The 16,482-nt window shown below is 41.8% G+C and overlaps 1 protein-coding gene across 2 annotated transcripts in view; it reads right to left on the bottom strand.

Annotated features, from left to right (window-relative positions):
* Nucleotides 1–16,482, bottom strand: part of ATL1 (atlastin GTPase 1) — a 41,878-nt gene that overhangs the window by 18,492 nt on the left and 6,904 nt on the right. For both annotated transcript variants that reach the window (XM_042445305.1, XM_042445304.1), the window contains exons 2-4: nucleotides 7,248–7,495; nucleotides 3,976–4,110; nucleotides 1,853–1,957 (exon numbers count right to left, since the gene is read on the bottom strand). In XM_042445305.1, coding sequence (XP_042301239.1) covers nucleotides 1,853–1,957; nucleotides 3,976–4,110; nucleotides 7,248–7,495 — 488 coding nt within the window. The remainder of the gene's footprint in view (nucleotides 1–1,852; nucleotides 1,958–3,975; nucleotides 4,111–7,247; nucleotides 7,496–16,482) is intronic.

Genomic DNA, 16,482 nt, shown 5'->3' on the forward strand with positions numbered 1-16,482 from the left:
CACAATGTAGTGTAGCTCAGCAACCATTAAATGTAGTTTTGTGAGGCACCAGTACTCTTTGGCAGAGAAGACTAAAGGCATTGTAAAACTGTAAATCCCAGGATTCCATAGGATGGAGCTATAGCACTTACAGTGATGTTGAACTGCATTATTTCTGCAGTACAGATGCAACCCCAGGCTCTGGCCCCCACTGAACAGTGAAACTATTTGCTTGGCTCTTGCATGAGTCACCCTCCACCTAACTACCTTGCAAGGTTGTTGTTAGGATAGAAGTGGAGAGGAGGAGAGCTCTCTGGAGGAAAAAATGGCTTTATAACTAACAAATAATGTACCTTCAGCATTCTCCTTTCTTTGTTTTAGCCAAGTTCTGAGGAACCATCTAAAAAGGGACCCCAAACCATCATTTTTCTAGAAGAGGAAATTTTGTGATATTTCTAGAAGAGGAAGGACAGCACTCAAGGGCTGAGTAAAGGTTACTCTACCTCATCTCCCAAGGGCCTCCAGATGAATTTTTAATAGGGCAGCCACATAAAGTGTTTTAAAATGTTTAATATGCTTTTAGGCTGTTTAAATTATTTCTCACTATTTAAAATATTAAATTCTAAAGATCATATTTCTTCCTGGGATCTAAGATGGTGGAAGGTGGACTCCATTCTTAAGGTACTTGGAAGATACGTTATACTTATAGGGAGATGCAGCATGTTCTAGTGGTTTGAGCATTGGACTTTGACTCTGGAGACCAGGGTTCAATTCCCCACTCAGACATCGAAACCCCTGGGGCTGCATCCACACTGCAGAAATAATGCAGTTTGACACCACTTTAACTGCCACAGCTCAATGCTATGGAAACCTGGGATATGTAGTTTTGTGAGACATTTAGCCTTCTCTGTCAGAAAGCTCTGGTGCCACAACAAACTACAAATCCCAGGATTCCATAGCATTCTGCCACGGCAGTTAAAGTGATGTCAAACTGCATTATTTCTGCAGTGCGGATGCAGTCTGAGTGATGGAAAACCCTGGGAAAGTTTCACCATAGGTCAGAAATGACTTGAAGGCATACATCAGCAACAACAGCAAGTTCCAGCTAGTCTTCCCCCCTTCGACAGCAATGGCAGCTGGCTAATGGGGGGTTTTAGTATTGATTTTAATAGGGTTGAGTAGTGTATTGTATTTTAATGCGTGTTATGTTATATTGTACTATGTTGTTAATATGTTGTTCACCGCCTTGATCGATGGAAGGGCGGTATACAAATAAAAATTTTATTATTATTTATTTAGGGAAGTAATGGCAAACCGCCTCTAAACAAACCAAGGAAACCTTGTGATAGAGTCACATTAGGTTCACCGTAAGTCAGAAATGACTTGAATGCACAGAACAACAATACCAACAAAATATTTCAATAAATAAATGAAAAATAAATACAGTTGGCCCTCCACATTTGTGGCTTTTGACTTTGGCAGATTTGATTATTTGCGGTTTTGATTAATATATTCTCTTTAGGATCTCTAGGTCGTCCAGTGCAACTCTGCCAGAAGTTGACCATAGAGTTGTGCTGGAGGACCTGGAAGTTCCTAGAAAAACACTTCTCGAGCATTTGTAGTCCTCTAGCATGATTCTATGATCAACTTCTGGCAGATGTTGACTGCAAAGTTGTACTGGAGGACCTGGAAATTCCTAGAGAGGTGTTCTATTAGGTAAAAAGAATAGTGTTTTTTTATTTGTGGTTCTTCCACTTTCACAGGGGTCTTTCACCCCAACTTCAGCAAATGTAGAGGGACCACTGTATAAGAGCATCATCCTGGGCCCGGTTCTTCGTGTATGACACGCACCACCCCAATGCCTGACCATCACCTGGATGGAGCTGATCATGGTGCTGAGCGCAAAGACGGTGGCTGAATCGCGTAGCGTCGACTGGCTGTCAAAGGTCCCCTGAGTGTCCATGAGCAGCACTGCCACCTGCAGAGAAGAGCAAGGCAAACATTTTGGGGACTGATGTTTTGCCACAAAAGGATGTTTCCTCCTCACTGCCACGTTTGCGGGAAAATTACCAAAAGCATCAATAACGTGGGTTTTGCTGTTCACTCATGTAGCTTGTGCACAAGAAAGATTTCACTCCAAATCTAGATACTCATTATCTCTCACTCCAAATTCCCTCCCCAGGAGAAAATGATCAACATAGAAAATCATCCAGTGCTCTAAGGTCCAAAAGACACTGCAGAAATAATCCAGTTTGAGACCACTTTAACTGCCCTGGCTCAATGCTAGGGAATTCTGGGAACTGTCGTTTTGTGAGACTTTTAGCCTTCTCTGTCAGAGAGTTCTGGTGCCACAAGAGACTACAGATCCCAGGATTCTCTAGCACTAAGCCAGGGCAGGTAAAGCGGCCTTGATGTGGATTATTTCTGCAGTGTGTTTTGGACCTAACTGTACCTGATTTAATACATTTGGTTTAAATGTCATACTGAAACACATTCTATGATTTATGCTGAAATTAGTGTATTGGAATATTTGTAATAATAATAATAATAATAATAATAATAATAATAAGCCAGTGTGGTGGAGTGGTTTGAGTGTTGGACTAGGACACTGGAGACCAGGGTTTGAACCCTTGTTCAGCCATGGAAACTGGGTGACCCTGGACAAGTCACACTCTCTCAGCCTCAGAGGGTAGCAATGGCAAACTCCCTCTGAACAAATTTGGCCAAGACCCCATGATGGGGTCACCATAAGTCTGAAATGACTTGAAAGTTCAGAACAACAACAAAGAGAAAAGCACGAGGGGGGATCGTAAAGATTTAATAATCACCTTTAAAAAAACTTGACAGAAAGTTTGTTTTGATTTGTAGTTGATAACTTATCTCTACATAGTCACCATCCAGATAAACACATTTTTCCAAGTGTTTCTTGACCCTCCGAATACCTGATATTGTAGAAGTCTGCAGACTGTGCCTTGCAAGAGGGTAGCATAAAGTAATAATGATCACCCGGAAGTTATTACAGTATATTGATGAAATTTTGTCAGTGTCATCATTGGTCCCTAAGTGCATGATGTTGAGAAAAACAGCACATTTATATTTGTGACAAGTTGTGCCAGAAGTGACTAAGATGTAAAATCCTCATAAGGCAGACCTCTACAATAATGGTATTCGAAGGGTCAGGAAATGCTGGGAACAACGTGTAAATCTGGATGGTGACTACATAGACATAGGTTAACAACTACAAATCAAAACAATTTTTTTAAAGGTAATAACTAAAACTTTATGTATTATGCTGAAAGCATCATAGTAACAACACTGAGCCCATTGAAGCAGCTCAGAGGGGTCCTGTGGCTATGAATTAGGAATGTAAAGCATATTCTCAGCTCTGCTCATGCTTGACCTGAAGTGTCTTGACACCTCTAGACAAACTATGAGAAAAGAAAAGTCAACTGTTATGAGACTTTCTTTCACATTTCAGCCCCGTCCTTTTATTTTTATTTTTCTGCAAAATTTTAATAATTTAGTTGGTTATTGGTTTGCTTGTTGATATTCAAGATATTTATTTATTTTCTCTCAACCCACCCGAGTTGATGCATGACTGACAAAACATTTACAAGAAAAACACAGATTAAGATCAGTCTTAATTCTCTTCAAAAATAGTTCTAAACGTGGACAAATAGTATGAAAACAGCCAGAGCAGACGTTAATAATTTTAAGAGCCAAAGGCCAAGTGAAACAGCACAACGGCATCCGAGCCACAAAACAATACTGTTTGTTTGTACAAAATCATTGCACTTTTGGGAGAAGAAATAGTTTTGTGTAACAACAAAAAAAGGGCTAAAATGGGGAAATCATTGGGGAAAATGTGCAAAAATTCTCATCACCTCCTTCCTCCAAGGTGGAAGATGTATCTGGTTTTGTTTGTTTTTTTGCATGTGAAACTGAAGTAATCAAAAAATTACATTGCTCTTATGAAAAGCCATTAAAAATGCTCACCCTGTTTCCGTCTGGCTTGTCCACCAGGAAGACTTCGCTCCAAATCTGGATGCCCGTTGTCTCTCGCTCCGACCCTCCTCTCCAGGAGAAACCTGTCAGCGGCTCATTATAATCCCCGACCCAGTCGACTGACTCCTGCAAAGTGAAAAGAGGGCAAGCGATTACCAGATTTGGCTGGCTTCCACGTCCAGTGGCCTAATCCAAGCCAAGTGTTAGCTCACCCACCAAGATTGTTGTTGTTGTGTGCCTTCAAGTCATTTCTGACTTATGGCGACCCTAAAGTGAACCTATCATGGAGTTTCACTGAGGCTGAGAGAGTGTGACTTGCCCAAGGTCACCCAGTGGGCTTCATGGACGAACTGGGAATCAAACCCTGGTCTCCGCAGTTCAAACCACTATGCCACCTGCCAAGATTACTGGCATAAAAACAAAAGTGTGAAAAGCCACAGGACCATCGGTCACCAAGAGGCACAAAGGAAATACAAATCAGGAAAATCACAGAATAATAAGAGTTGAAAGGAGCCACAAGTGAGACCCCAAGATCAGGCCTGGCCACACTACACAGTTATAATGCCACAATTCCACTTTGACTGCCATGGCAACATGCTATGGAATCCTGGGATCTGCAGTTTTGAGAACTATATAGAATTCTCTGTCAGAGCTCTAGTGCCTCCCCGAACTACAAACCCCAGGATTCCACAGGTTCAGCCTTTGTCATTAAAGTAGAATTGTAATGCTATATAACCATGTAGTGTGAAAGAGCCCTGACATGTCCTCACACATATCCAATGATCAATGTCCAATACATCCAGAAAATGCCTGGGCTGGGGCAGCTCTGGGTAGATGTATAGCTAATGTTTCCTTACCTAGGGCCCTTTCACACTACACAAATATAATACAGTAATTCCACTTTTAACTGATGTGTGGAATCCTGGGACCTGAAGTTTAGGAAGGAGCATTTAGATAGCTCTCAGGCCTTGCCAAACTGCAAACCCCAGGATTTCAACCAGTTGCAGAACACTTCAGTCTTCCTGGGCTTGGATCTCAAAACAGTGGTCCTAGAACAAAAGAAGACTAGAAAGAGAAACAGCAGAATTGGAAAGCATCCACAGGCTCTAGTCCTTTAGCAGTGGGTTAAACAGAGATAATGGTTTCCTGGTGCACTACAAACATTTCAAAATTGTCTAACCTCCCATCCTCATAAAGGCATCTTTAACCAGTTCATCACATCTCCTCTCAGGTTCCTACACTACATCCCATTACTCATTGTTAGGGTTATCTCTTCTCCTTGGCTTTAAGCAACATCCTTCATCCCACCTTTGTTCCCCAATGAAATAGTTGTTATTATTATTAAGTGCTGTAAATTTACACAGCACTGTACATGCAATCAGTTAAAACAGATAAAATAAACCTGCCTATGGCATTCATTCTGTGAAAATAAACATAATACATATTAATACATCTTAACATTCAAACAATAAAATATAGCACACAAGAAATTAAAATAACACTGCAAAACAATGGCACAGTCAGACGGCGCCCCTTATTATACAAAAGGCCAAGGATTGTAGCTAGAAGGTATACTACTTTTCACTATTTTGAGTGTGTGTGTGTGTGTGTGTGTGTGTTATTTAAAACAATGGCAGAGTCAGATGGTGCCCCTTGTTACACAAAAAGGCAAACAAGGATTGCAGCTGGAATTTGTATTACTTTTGAATATGTTGAATAGATATCTCCATGCCTACAAGGTTTTCAATTCCAACTGACATTCTCACACACAACCAGCTTGTATAGGTCTGTCCCTAAACCCTCCACTCCATGCATCTGAGGAAGTTGGCTCAAGTTTAAGAAAGCTCATGCCACCAGCTTCTTTTTTCCAGTAAGTCTCAAAGGTGCTACAAGATCCATTTGTATACAATATTCCATAAGATGCAGCCATGGCAGGTAAAGTGGATTCAGAGTGCTAGGACTGTGTAATGTGAATAGTCTCCCTAATGGGCTCTGGATAAAGCTTGCAATGTTACTTTTAAGAACTAATTCATTCCCATTATACACCACAGTTTCAGAATTAATGTGCTCCCATGCCTTGCTATAGCGTCCGAGAAGCAATTTTTCCCTATTTCTCGCTACAGTGTTTTAGAAACAATTTGTCCTTCTTACTCATTGCAATGTTTAGGTAATGATTCATTTGCACTGCTGGTTACTTTTCATTGCTTTAAAAAAAAACACCACCCGTCAAGATTGATAAAGGAATGGCATAAAACTTGAAAAATTCCTATCGAAATGCCTCTGAAAATCCCCTTAAAAGTAAAGTACAGGTTGTGTCTTCCTTTTCTGGAATTCTGAAATCCAAAATACTTCATCGTACATACATTTTGTTCCATGCATAACATTTTGAAAAATATTGTGTATTACATTACCTTCAGGCTAAGTGTATAGAAAACAGAAACAATTTTCATGTTCCGATCTGATATCTCATGATGTATATGCAAATATTCCAAAGTCGGAAACCCAAAACACTTCTGTTCCCAAGCATTTCAGATAAGACTCAACTTGTAACTAGAAAACCTTGCTTCTTATACCAATGACACAACTTTGTTTCCACTCATGTTGTTAAATTTTCAAATGTAACACTGTTACACCCTAATTACTAAAAGGAGTAACCTGTTGGAAGTTAGAAACTCTTTGTAATTCCTTACTTCAAAGTGCTACTCTGAAGGCCCTTTCACACTTGTGGGTTTCCATGGCCCAGCGGGGATTCGAACCCCAATCTCCCAGAACCCTGTTTATTTTAAACGATTTTATGTTTACAGATTGGTTAATTATTATTAAATAACGTATTACCATATAGACAGCCAGCATGATGTAGTGGTTTGAACTCTGGGCTATGCCTCTGGAGACCAGAGTTCGAATCCTGGCTTGGCCATTGAAACCCACTGGGTGATCCTGGGCAAGTCTTACTCTCTCAGTCTCAGAGGAAGCCCACTCTGAACAAATTCTGCCAAGAAAACCCTGCGACAGGGTCGCCGTAAGTCAGAAATGACTTGGAAGGCACACAAAAAACAACAATATAACATCACATTTCATATGGTTTTTAATCTCTACTGAGTTTTATAATTTGTGATACTGTACTGGATTTAATAATTTATGAACTGCCCATTATTGGGAAAAGGAAGGGTATAAATAAATAAAATCATCATCATCTTTACCACCAGCAGTTTCAGCATGATGCACTTAAAACTTGCACAAGGAACAACGGATAACCGACCTACCATGTTGTACATATATCTCAGCATGAAGTCCATCAGGAAGGACTTCCCCTTCCGGAAGGCTCCAGCCACAGAGACAGCGACCACCTCTTTATCCCGGACAGCTTCGGAGAGTAGGATGCGGTTGAGGGCGGCTTCGTCAAGTTCAAAAGAGTGGTCATCTTTCACGATCAGCACCTGCACCGGGCGGGCCTTGCCATCCGACTCCTCCTCCTCAGAGCTCCACTCGTAATTCTTCTCTGAAAATCCACCTGCATTCAAAGATAGCCACCTCTAAGTCAGGGGCCAGAGATGATCCAAAAGAGGTTCAGGGTAAAACCACATATTCCTGCACAGGGCTTGGGAACCTCACCTGTTTTGGACTACATCTCCAAGCAGCCTTCAGCCAGCTGTAGTCCAAACAGGGGTTGAATTCAGAGACATAGCCATATCATTTCAGAACATCAGTGTGCAAAGGGGTTTCTCCTCAAATGCATGAAGGGTAGGCCAAGTCTACCAAAGCTACAAAAATATCCATCCTATTACCAGCTTGGAGAGCTTTAAAAAGGCTCTCAAGACAAATTCTCTTCCAGCAGGCCTTTCTTGAATAGCAAACTCGCTCACCAAATTGAACTGAATCCACCATCCCTACCAGTACTCTGCACCCCGACTCACCTGTCTCTGATTATTTTAATGTATTGTTTTTAATAGTTAATGTGTTTAATAGTGTTTTAGGGGAGGGAGGGAACAACCATGGTACTGGACACTGTATGTCTTCTTTTTAATTGTAAGCCGCCTCGATTGTCTTCTGACAGAAAGGCGGGGTACAAATAAAGCTTTTATTTAGTTATTATTTATTATGCTACAGCTTCATTCGCACAGTGTCTCAAAGGTGCTCCAAGATCTCTTTGCATATTAGTATAGTCGGCCCTCTATAGCCACAGATCACAGATTCAAGTATCCACATCTTGAAAATATTTTTAAAACATATAAATTACATTAAGAAAACCTTGATTTTGCCATTTTGTATGAGATACCATTTCATTAGCCATTGTATTTATGGGAATTGGAACATCCATGGATTTTGGTATCCACAGGGGGGTCCTGGAACCCTAGCAGATACTAAGCGCCTACTGTAGTCCAAATAGTAACTTTCACTTGGCAAACTCCTGCTCCCAAGCCATTTCTCTTCTGAGAGGACCCAGGGATACCAAATATATAGTAGCCAACTTTACAACAGAGCAGCCTCTGTCCCATGGATCCCAAGGTAAATGCACATTTCCTTGACTCTTGAGGAGTTCTCCACCTTTGCTCTAGGATCCAACTAGAGGTCCTTTGTATCCTCTGGCACATACGTGTTGGACTAAACCCACAATTTTTTGCATGAAAAGCCAGCATTCACAATTCTGTTGTTTCATCTCTCAATCACAATCATTAATCCTAATCACGAACTCTCAGCTCACTGAGTGTTGGTATGTTTGGCACTATTTTAAAGTTGCTTCTGCATTGGAAGAAATTAGGCCTTTTTTTCTGGCACAGAGCAACACGGAGGATGATTTCCAAGAAATCTATTTTTAGGCACCAGATGATTCTTATTTGCCTAAAAACTCAGAGACAAAATCTCTCTCTCTCTCTCTCTCTCTCTCTCACACACACACACACACACACACACACACCAATTTCACTTGCAGTTTCTCCTTCTTCCTCTTTGCCAGTATCTTACCAGTTCTGATATCATGGTTATCATGTCACCCCTTAACCTTCTCTTCTCCAGGATAAACATACCTAGCTCCCTAAGCCTCTTCGCACAGGTCATGGTTTCCAAACCTTTCACGATTTTGGTTGCTGAACATGCTCCAACTTGTCAACATTATTCTTGAATTGTGGTGCTCAGAACTGGACACAATTTTCAAGGTGAGGTCTGACCAAAGCAAAATAGAGCAATTCTATTACAGTTGGCCCTTCACATTTGTGGCTTTGAATTTTGCCGATTTGTTATTTGTGGTTTTGATTAATATGTTATCTCTAGGAATGTCTAAGTCTTCCAGCACAATTCTGCTGGAAGTTGACCATAGAGTTGTGCTGGAAAACCTAGAAGTTCCTAGAGAAAACACTTGTTTAGGCATTTGTAGGTCCTTCAGCATCATTCTGTGATCAACGTCTGGCAGATGATGACCAGAGAATTGTGCTGGAGGACCTGGAGATTCCTAGAGAATAGTGTTTTTTGTTTTATTTGCAGTTTCTCCACATTCACAGGGGTCCTTCATCCCTAATCCTAGAGAATGTGGAGGGAGCACTGTGCCTCAGTCTAGATCTAGTGGTGTCTTCTTCCTTGAAGGGTTTCAAACAAAGACTGGCTGGCCATCTGTCAGGAGTGCTTTGATTGTGTCATCCTGCATTGCAGAAGGGGATTGAACTGGATGGCCCTGGAGGCTCTTCCAGCTCTATGATTCTAGCCACTATATTCATATTCAGCCAGCCTAGAAGATGGGACTGGAAGAGTCATCTAATCCAATCCCCTGCCACCCAGGAACACACAACTAAACCATTCCTGAAAGATGCCCATCCAATGTCTGTTTGAAGACATTGAAAGGAGGAGGGCCCATCACCTTCCAAGGAAGTCTATCGTACTTCTCAATGCTACAGTTCCATGAACTCCGGTGACTTCATGCTGAGAGAGAAGGAGAAAGGTTCCCCTTCAAGGCAAGACCCCATTTCCCCACCCAGGTTCAGGGCACTCAAAAGAAAGCCTTTATTCAAACAGCTCTTATATTAAATTTAAATTTCCAGCCATTCTAATCTGCCAGGGCAAAACAATAAGGAGCATTACACAACACACTAACAACACAATCCACTTTACAGCAAATTTTACTGCGTTCAGCAAGAATATCTATGATTGCAGTCATAATATGCTTTATTTAGCATAAGCTTACATGGACCACAGCCCAATTCATAATGAACTTTTGGAATTCATGGGCACAAGATGCAATAAACGGATCTCTTAATGACTGTTTCCTGAGCAATGGCAAAGCTTCCATATATGGGAAGAATGTTTAAACTACAAATTTTAAATAATGAATTTTAATTGTGAATTGCTTTAACATGTATATGTCTTATTTGTTCTTTTAAACTGATGATGATGATGATGATGATAATAATAATAATAATAATAATAATGTGTGTTTTAACTGTGTTTTCAACTGATGTTGTGTATTTGTTAATCTGTTGTTGTTCCTCACCTCAGCAATGAAGAGATGGGTAAGTGTCAGTATCATCATCATCATCATCATCATCATCATCATCATCTGCCTCTCATTCTAGGTCTGGGTGGGGATTATGTGGCCCTCCAGATATTTCTGGACTACAAATCCCAGCAGCCCTAACCAGCACAGTTGAGTGCAAAGGCTGAGAGTAGCAGTCCAGAAACATCCAGAATTCATAGAAGTGAACAATTGCCAACATGCCTTCTTTCTAAATTGCTTCTCTGGGGAATCCAACCACTCACTGCTGGAGACAGAAAACTGAGCCTGATAAGATGTTTGGGTTTGCCCCAGCAAGGCAATTCATAGTTGCTTAAGGATTATATGGAGGTTATCTGTCTCCACCCTGCCTTGCCAAATGTGCATTGTGAGTTGGAACAGCTTTTGTCCCACTTATCTTTTAGATCAAGTGGGGAAATGCACTGCCAGCAGATCTTTCTGCCCCGTGTGCAGCTGCCTAGTTAAGGGTAGGAGGATCAGGGGGAGGAATACCTAGCACAGGAAGATCTCTTGTCAATTTTGACAGCTGCTCTGGAGGAATTTGCCAGTCCCAAAGACAAGAGTTTGCTTCTTGCAATTAGTTGTGTTCTGCAGCATTGCAGCTGTTTCTCTGGAAAGTAGAAGAACATCACAGAGGGGGCAGAGGGGGGGGGGGGACATGAATCCATGAAAGCTTCTCCTGCATAAATCCTCAGTTTTCTTTCTTTTTGTAAAGCAAACAATTTCCTTGTATTAAAATGATGCCCATGACCCAACACAGTGAGATGCAAAAAAAATTGTTTTATTTGTTACACAAAGCCAATATGATGAAATGGTTTAACTGTTGCACTGGGACCCTGGTAGACTAGGGTTTGAATCCTTGCTTAGTCATAGAAGCCCACTGGGCAATCGTGGCCAAGTCATACTTTCTCAGCCTCAAAGGAAGGCAAAAGCAAACTCCTCCTGAATAGGTCTCACTGAGAAAACTCCATGTTAGGGTTGATTAAGGTTGCCAACAAGGCACACAACAATGATTTTTGGTTTTTAAAAGAAATTTAAAGGTACTTCATTTTCCAACATATGCTGACCATATCATGGGGTTTTCTTGGCAAGAGTTGTTCAGAGGAGGTTTGTCATTGCCCTCCCCTGAGGCTGAGAGAGTGTGACCAGCCCAAAATCATCCAGTGGCTTTCATGGCCGAGCTGGGAATCAAATCCTGTCTCCAGAGTCAAAGTCCAACACTCAAACCACTACACCACACTGTCTCGCAAAAGTAAAATACTTTATTAGGCTGACTCAAAAAGTCACAAAACTATACACAGGCTTTTAAGATCTTGTAAAAAGAAATTCCACAGTTTGCAACACAAGTTTGTACCCTTTTCACTCAGCTTAATAAAACAGCAACCAGGGGCAATGAATCTGCCCTGAGGTCTAGGCATAGCTGTCCAAGGTGCTGAGCACCCCCCCCCCCCAAAAAAACCCCAAGTCCAACCCTTTGGACTAAACCCTGGACATGACTAACCACTCCACCCACGAGGGACCTACCAGTGGCCACTGTTGCCATCTTCAACCATCACCAGAGTACCACAAATATTTGAAAAGAAAATACTAGAACATCGAATATCCACAAAACACCAATATCCTTATTTGGCCAACCAAAATGTAAAAAATACATGTTGCATGTTTAAAATCATGTAAGAAAACACTTTTGCCTGATGAAGAAGCCAGTGGAGCCTCAAAAGCATTTGTTGTTGTTAACTGTCCTCGAGTTGATCTCGACCCATGACAACTCTATGGATGAGACATCCCCAACATCCCCATCCTCCACTGCTCTGCTCAGGTCCTGCAAATTCATACCTGTGACCTCCTTAACAGAGTCTATCCATCTAGCTTGTGGTCTTCCTCTCTTTCTGCTTCCCTCCACCTTTCCTAGCATTATTGTTTTTCCCAGTGATTCATATCTTCTCATGATGTGTCTGAATACAACAGCCTAGGTTTTGTGATCTTTGCTTCTGGGGAGATCTCTGGCTTCATCTGCTCTTTGTCTCTTTGGCTGTCCATGGGATCCTCAGCACTCTTCTCCAGCATCATATCTCAAATGAGTTGATTTTCTTCCTATCTTCTGTCATAACTGTCCAGCTATCACATTCATACATGGTAATAGGGAAAACAGTGGCTTGTGTGATTCTGACTTGTGTGCTCAGCTTTACATCTTTGCATTTTAGGATATTTTCTAGTTCTTTCATAGCCACTATTCTTAATCTTCCCCTGATTTCTTAGCTACAGTCCCTGTTCCTGTCAATGTTTGATCCCAGGTATGAGAATTCTTTTACTATCTCTATTTCTTCATTGTCTAGGTTGAATTTGTCTAGATTCTCTGTAGACATTATTTTTATTTTCTTTATGTTCAATGGTAAGCCTGCCTTTGCACTTTCTTCCTTGATCTTCCTTAGTAGTTGTTCCAGGCCTAGGAGGTTTTCTGTTAGCATTATGGTGTTGTCCATTAGTATTATGGTCTTGTTATGATCGTTGATATTCCTTCCTCCTTCCTCCGTGCTCAAGCCTGCTTTCCTTACAATATGCTCAGCATATAAGTCAAACAGGTAGAATGATAAGATGCAGCCCTGTCAAAAGCTTGCAACCTGTATTTTGTGAATTTGGGTTGGCCTAATCAAGATATGCTGTTTTGTGGATTTTGGATAGAATCATAGAATCATAGAATTGAGAGAGACCACAAGGGCCATCCAGTCCAACCCCATTCTGCCATGCAGGAATTCACAATCAAAGCATCCCCGACAGATGGCCATCCAGCCTCTGTTTAAAAACCTCCAGGGAAGGAGACTCCACTACACTCCGGGGAAGGAGTGTGTTCCACTGCTGAACAGCCCTTACTGTCAGGAAGTTCCTCCTAATGTTGAGGTGGAATCTCTTTTCCTGGAGATTGCATGCATTGCTCTGGGTCCTGGTCTCTGGAGCAGCAGAAAAAAAAGCTTGCTCCCTCCTCGATATGACTTCTTTCAAGTATTTAAACAGGGCTATCATATCACCTCTTAACCTTCTCTTCTCCAGGCTAAACATCCCCAGCTCCCTAAGTCATTCTTCATAGGACATGGTTTCCAGACCCTTCGCCATTTTAGTCGCCCTCCTTTTGATACACTCGTTTCTCAACATCCTTTTTAAGTTGTGGTGCCCAGAACTGGACACAATATTCCAGGTGGGGCCTGACCAGAGCAGAAGGATGCTATTGTACTTTGCTTTAGGGCCAACACGGCTACCCAGATATGTTTTCGTGTGCATTTAATTTTTACTGTTTAGGTGTAGTATCCTACATTTCTCCCTGCTGAAATTCATTTCGTTAGTTTTGGCCCAGCTTTCTAATCTTTTCAGGTCATTTTGAATTCAGACCCTGCCCTCTGGGGTATTAGCTACTCCTCCTAATTTAGTGTCATTCACAAATTTGATAAGCATGTCCTTTATTCCATCATCCAAATCATTGATAAAATCATTGATAGCTAGCTATCTTTCAAATGCCTGTTCAAGACAAGGTAGTAGAGCCAGTAATACAGAAGTGACATACTTTAAAACCACATATATATATATATATATATATATATATATATATATATATGAACTGTTGTTTGAGAAGGTGCCAGTTTTGGCAATTATAGCAATGTAGACTGGAATAACCATAGCGGGATACAGATCACTGATTTGGAGCGGCCTGCAGCCACCCCTTTGCGCCAGATATTGGGGCCAAGGCAGCCACAGCGGCAGCCCAGAGGCCCCAATCCGGCATTTTTCAGGACCAGGGAGAAGCAGCAAAATACCGCTCCTCCCTGGTCCCGAAAAGGGGTGTCCAGCCGTTTCATGGCTGCGGGAACAAGGCGCTCCCCAAGAAGGAGCTCCAAGCACAGCTGAAAGGGTGCCCCAGAGCCCTGCAGCATCACGGGGACCTAACGCCCGTGCCACGCTGTTTGGCTGCAGCGCCACCATTAACACACCACCATGACATGCTAAGGTTCCAGGACGTGCGGTAGCACCGCCCTCGGGCAACCCTAGCATGTATCCAGGCACATATCCTAGCACGTATCCAGGCCAGCACAAAGCACCCGTCTGTAAAGTGCCCATGTCACACATCAATATCCTCCTTGGCAACTTGTCCACCTTCTCCTCCACAGGTGCAGCCTGTCCAGTAAATCCTTGTGGTGGAGTATGTTCCAGATTTTGTTCCATCAGAGGCCTCTCCCTTCCTTTTGTTTCCAGCTCTCCTCACTTCTCTGTCTCCTTCCTCAAATGCAACACTGCACAGTCATGATGAGTTGCTTAAACCTTTCCCACTCTGTATCTCAATGCTTACGCTTGGCAGGAATGGAGCTATCTACCATAAAGGAGAAGGGGTCTGTAACCCATGGGAAGGGGAGAAGACCCTATTATGGAATTTTCTTGGCAAGATTTGTTCAGAGGGGGTTTGCCTTTGTCTTCCCCTCAGGCTGAGAGAGTATGACTTGCCCAAGGTGACTTGCCCATGGGCTCCCCTGGCTGATTCAGATCCTGGTCTCCAGTCATAGTCCAATGCTCAAACCACTACACCACAAGGGATAGTCTTAACCAACTGGTGAGAAAAATATTCCATCCACACAATCTCCACTGGTAACCATACTAGCAGCCCTTTACAGCCAGGATGAGAACTGTGTGGCTCTCCAAAATGCAATTTTGTAGTTCTGGCCAGCACAATCAAAGGTGAGGAACGCTGGGAGCTGTAGTCCAACCACATCTAGATGGCCGAGGGATTCCAACTACTGTTCTACAGCCACAAAGGATAAAAACCTTCACTCCATATAGGACACATTGTTTGAGTGTGGACTGTGACCCTGGAGACCAGGGTTCAATTCTTCACTCAGCCATAAAACTACACTGGGCAAGTCACATGCTCTCAACCTCAGGGGAAGGCAATGGCAAACCTCCTCTGAACAACTCTTGCCAAGAAAACCCATGATCGGTTAATGCCATTAAGTCGGAAATGACTTTTAGGCACACAGCAACAAACCAGCTGTGAAGGGCCAGCTTAGTTTAGCTCCATCCTGGGCTCCTAACACTGACATCGATGGCGAAGAACAATCTGTCTGCAAGCCCTCCTGTTCTTGAGTTAAAGTTGCTCCACATCAGAGCAGTGTTGGTGGGTTTCATTTCCTGGCATCTTCCAAGTCATAATATCATAGAACCCTAGAGCTGGAAGAGACCACAAGGACCAGTCAGTCCAACCCCATTCTGCCACGTAGGAATACAGAGCACCTTTGTCCATCTAAACAAGGTTTACATATATGTATATGCATATGTATATGTTGTATATGTTTTATGTCTGATGTTGATTTGTGGATATATATGTTGGATTAAATGGCAATAAAAACTTATAAAAATAAATAAACACGGTTTTCACATTATTTAGTCCCGAAAAATTATTTATAACAATTATGTAAGAGGAAGATTTTTTATGTAAGACAGTGCACAGTATCAGATCATTACAAGTCTTGATTTCCTTTTCTTAGTTCTATAGAGCTCATTCTCAGTTTATTATCAGCTGTGCCCTTTCCTAGAAGGGCAGATTATGTGCTGATAACCTTAAGTCTGGACTTCTGCAATGCGCTCTACATTGAGCTACCTTTGTAACTAGTTTGGAAACTTCAATTAGTTTGATTGCTAGTACATAGAAGAGTGAGCTGGGTACAATGGTTCGAGTGTTGGACTGTAACTCTGGAGACCAGGGTTCAGACCCCCACTTAGCCATGAAAACCCACTGGGTGACCTTGGGCAAGTCACACTCTCTCAGCCTCAAAGGATGGCAAAGGAAAAACCCTTCTGAAGAAATCTTGCAAAGAAAATGTATTTTATCTTAATGTGTTAAAATGGTTTTGTGTATTTTAATCTATGTTGCATCATCCTGTCTTGGGGAAAGGCAGGTATGAAATAAATTATTATTATTATTATTATTATTATTATTATTATTATTATTATTATTATTA

This window comes from Sceloporus undulatus, chromosome 1, assembly GCF_019175285.1.
Source record: "Sceloporus undulatus isolate JIND9_A2432 ecotype Alabama chromosome 1, SceUnd_v1.1, whole genome shotgun sequence".
In the NCBI taxonomy this organism is placed as follows: Eukaryota; Metazoa; Chordata; class Lepidosauria; order Squamata; family Phrynosomatidae; genus Sceloporus; species Sceloporus undulatus.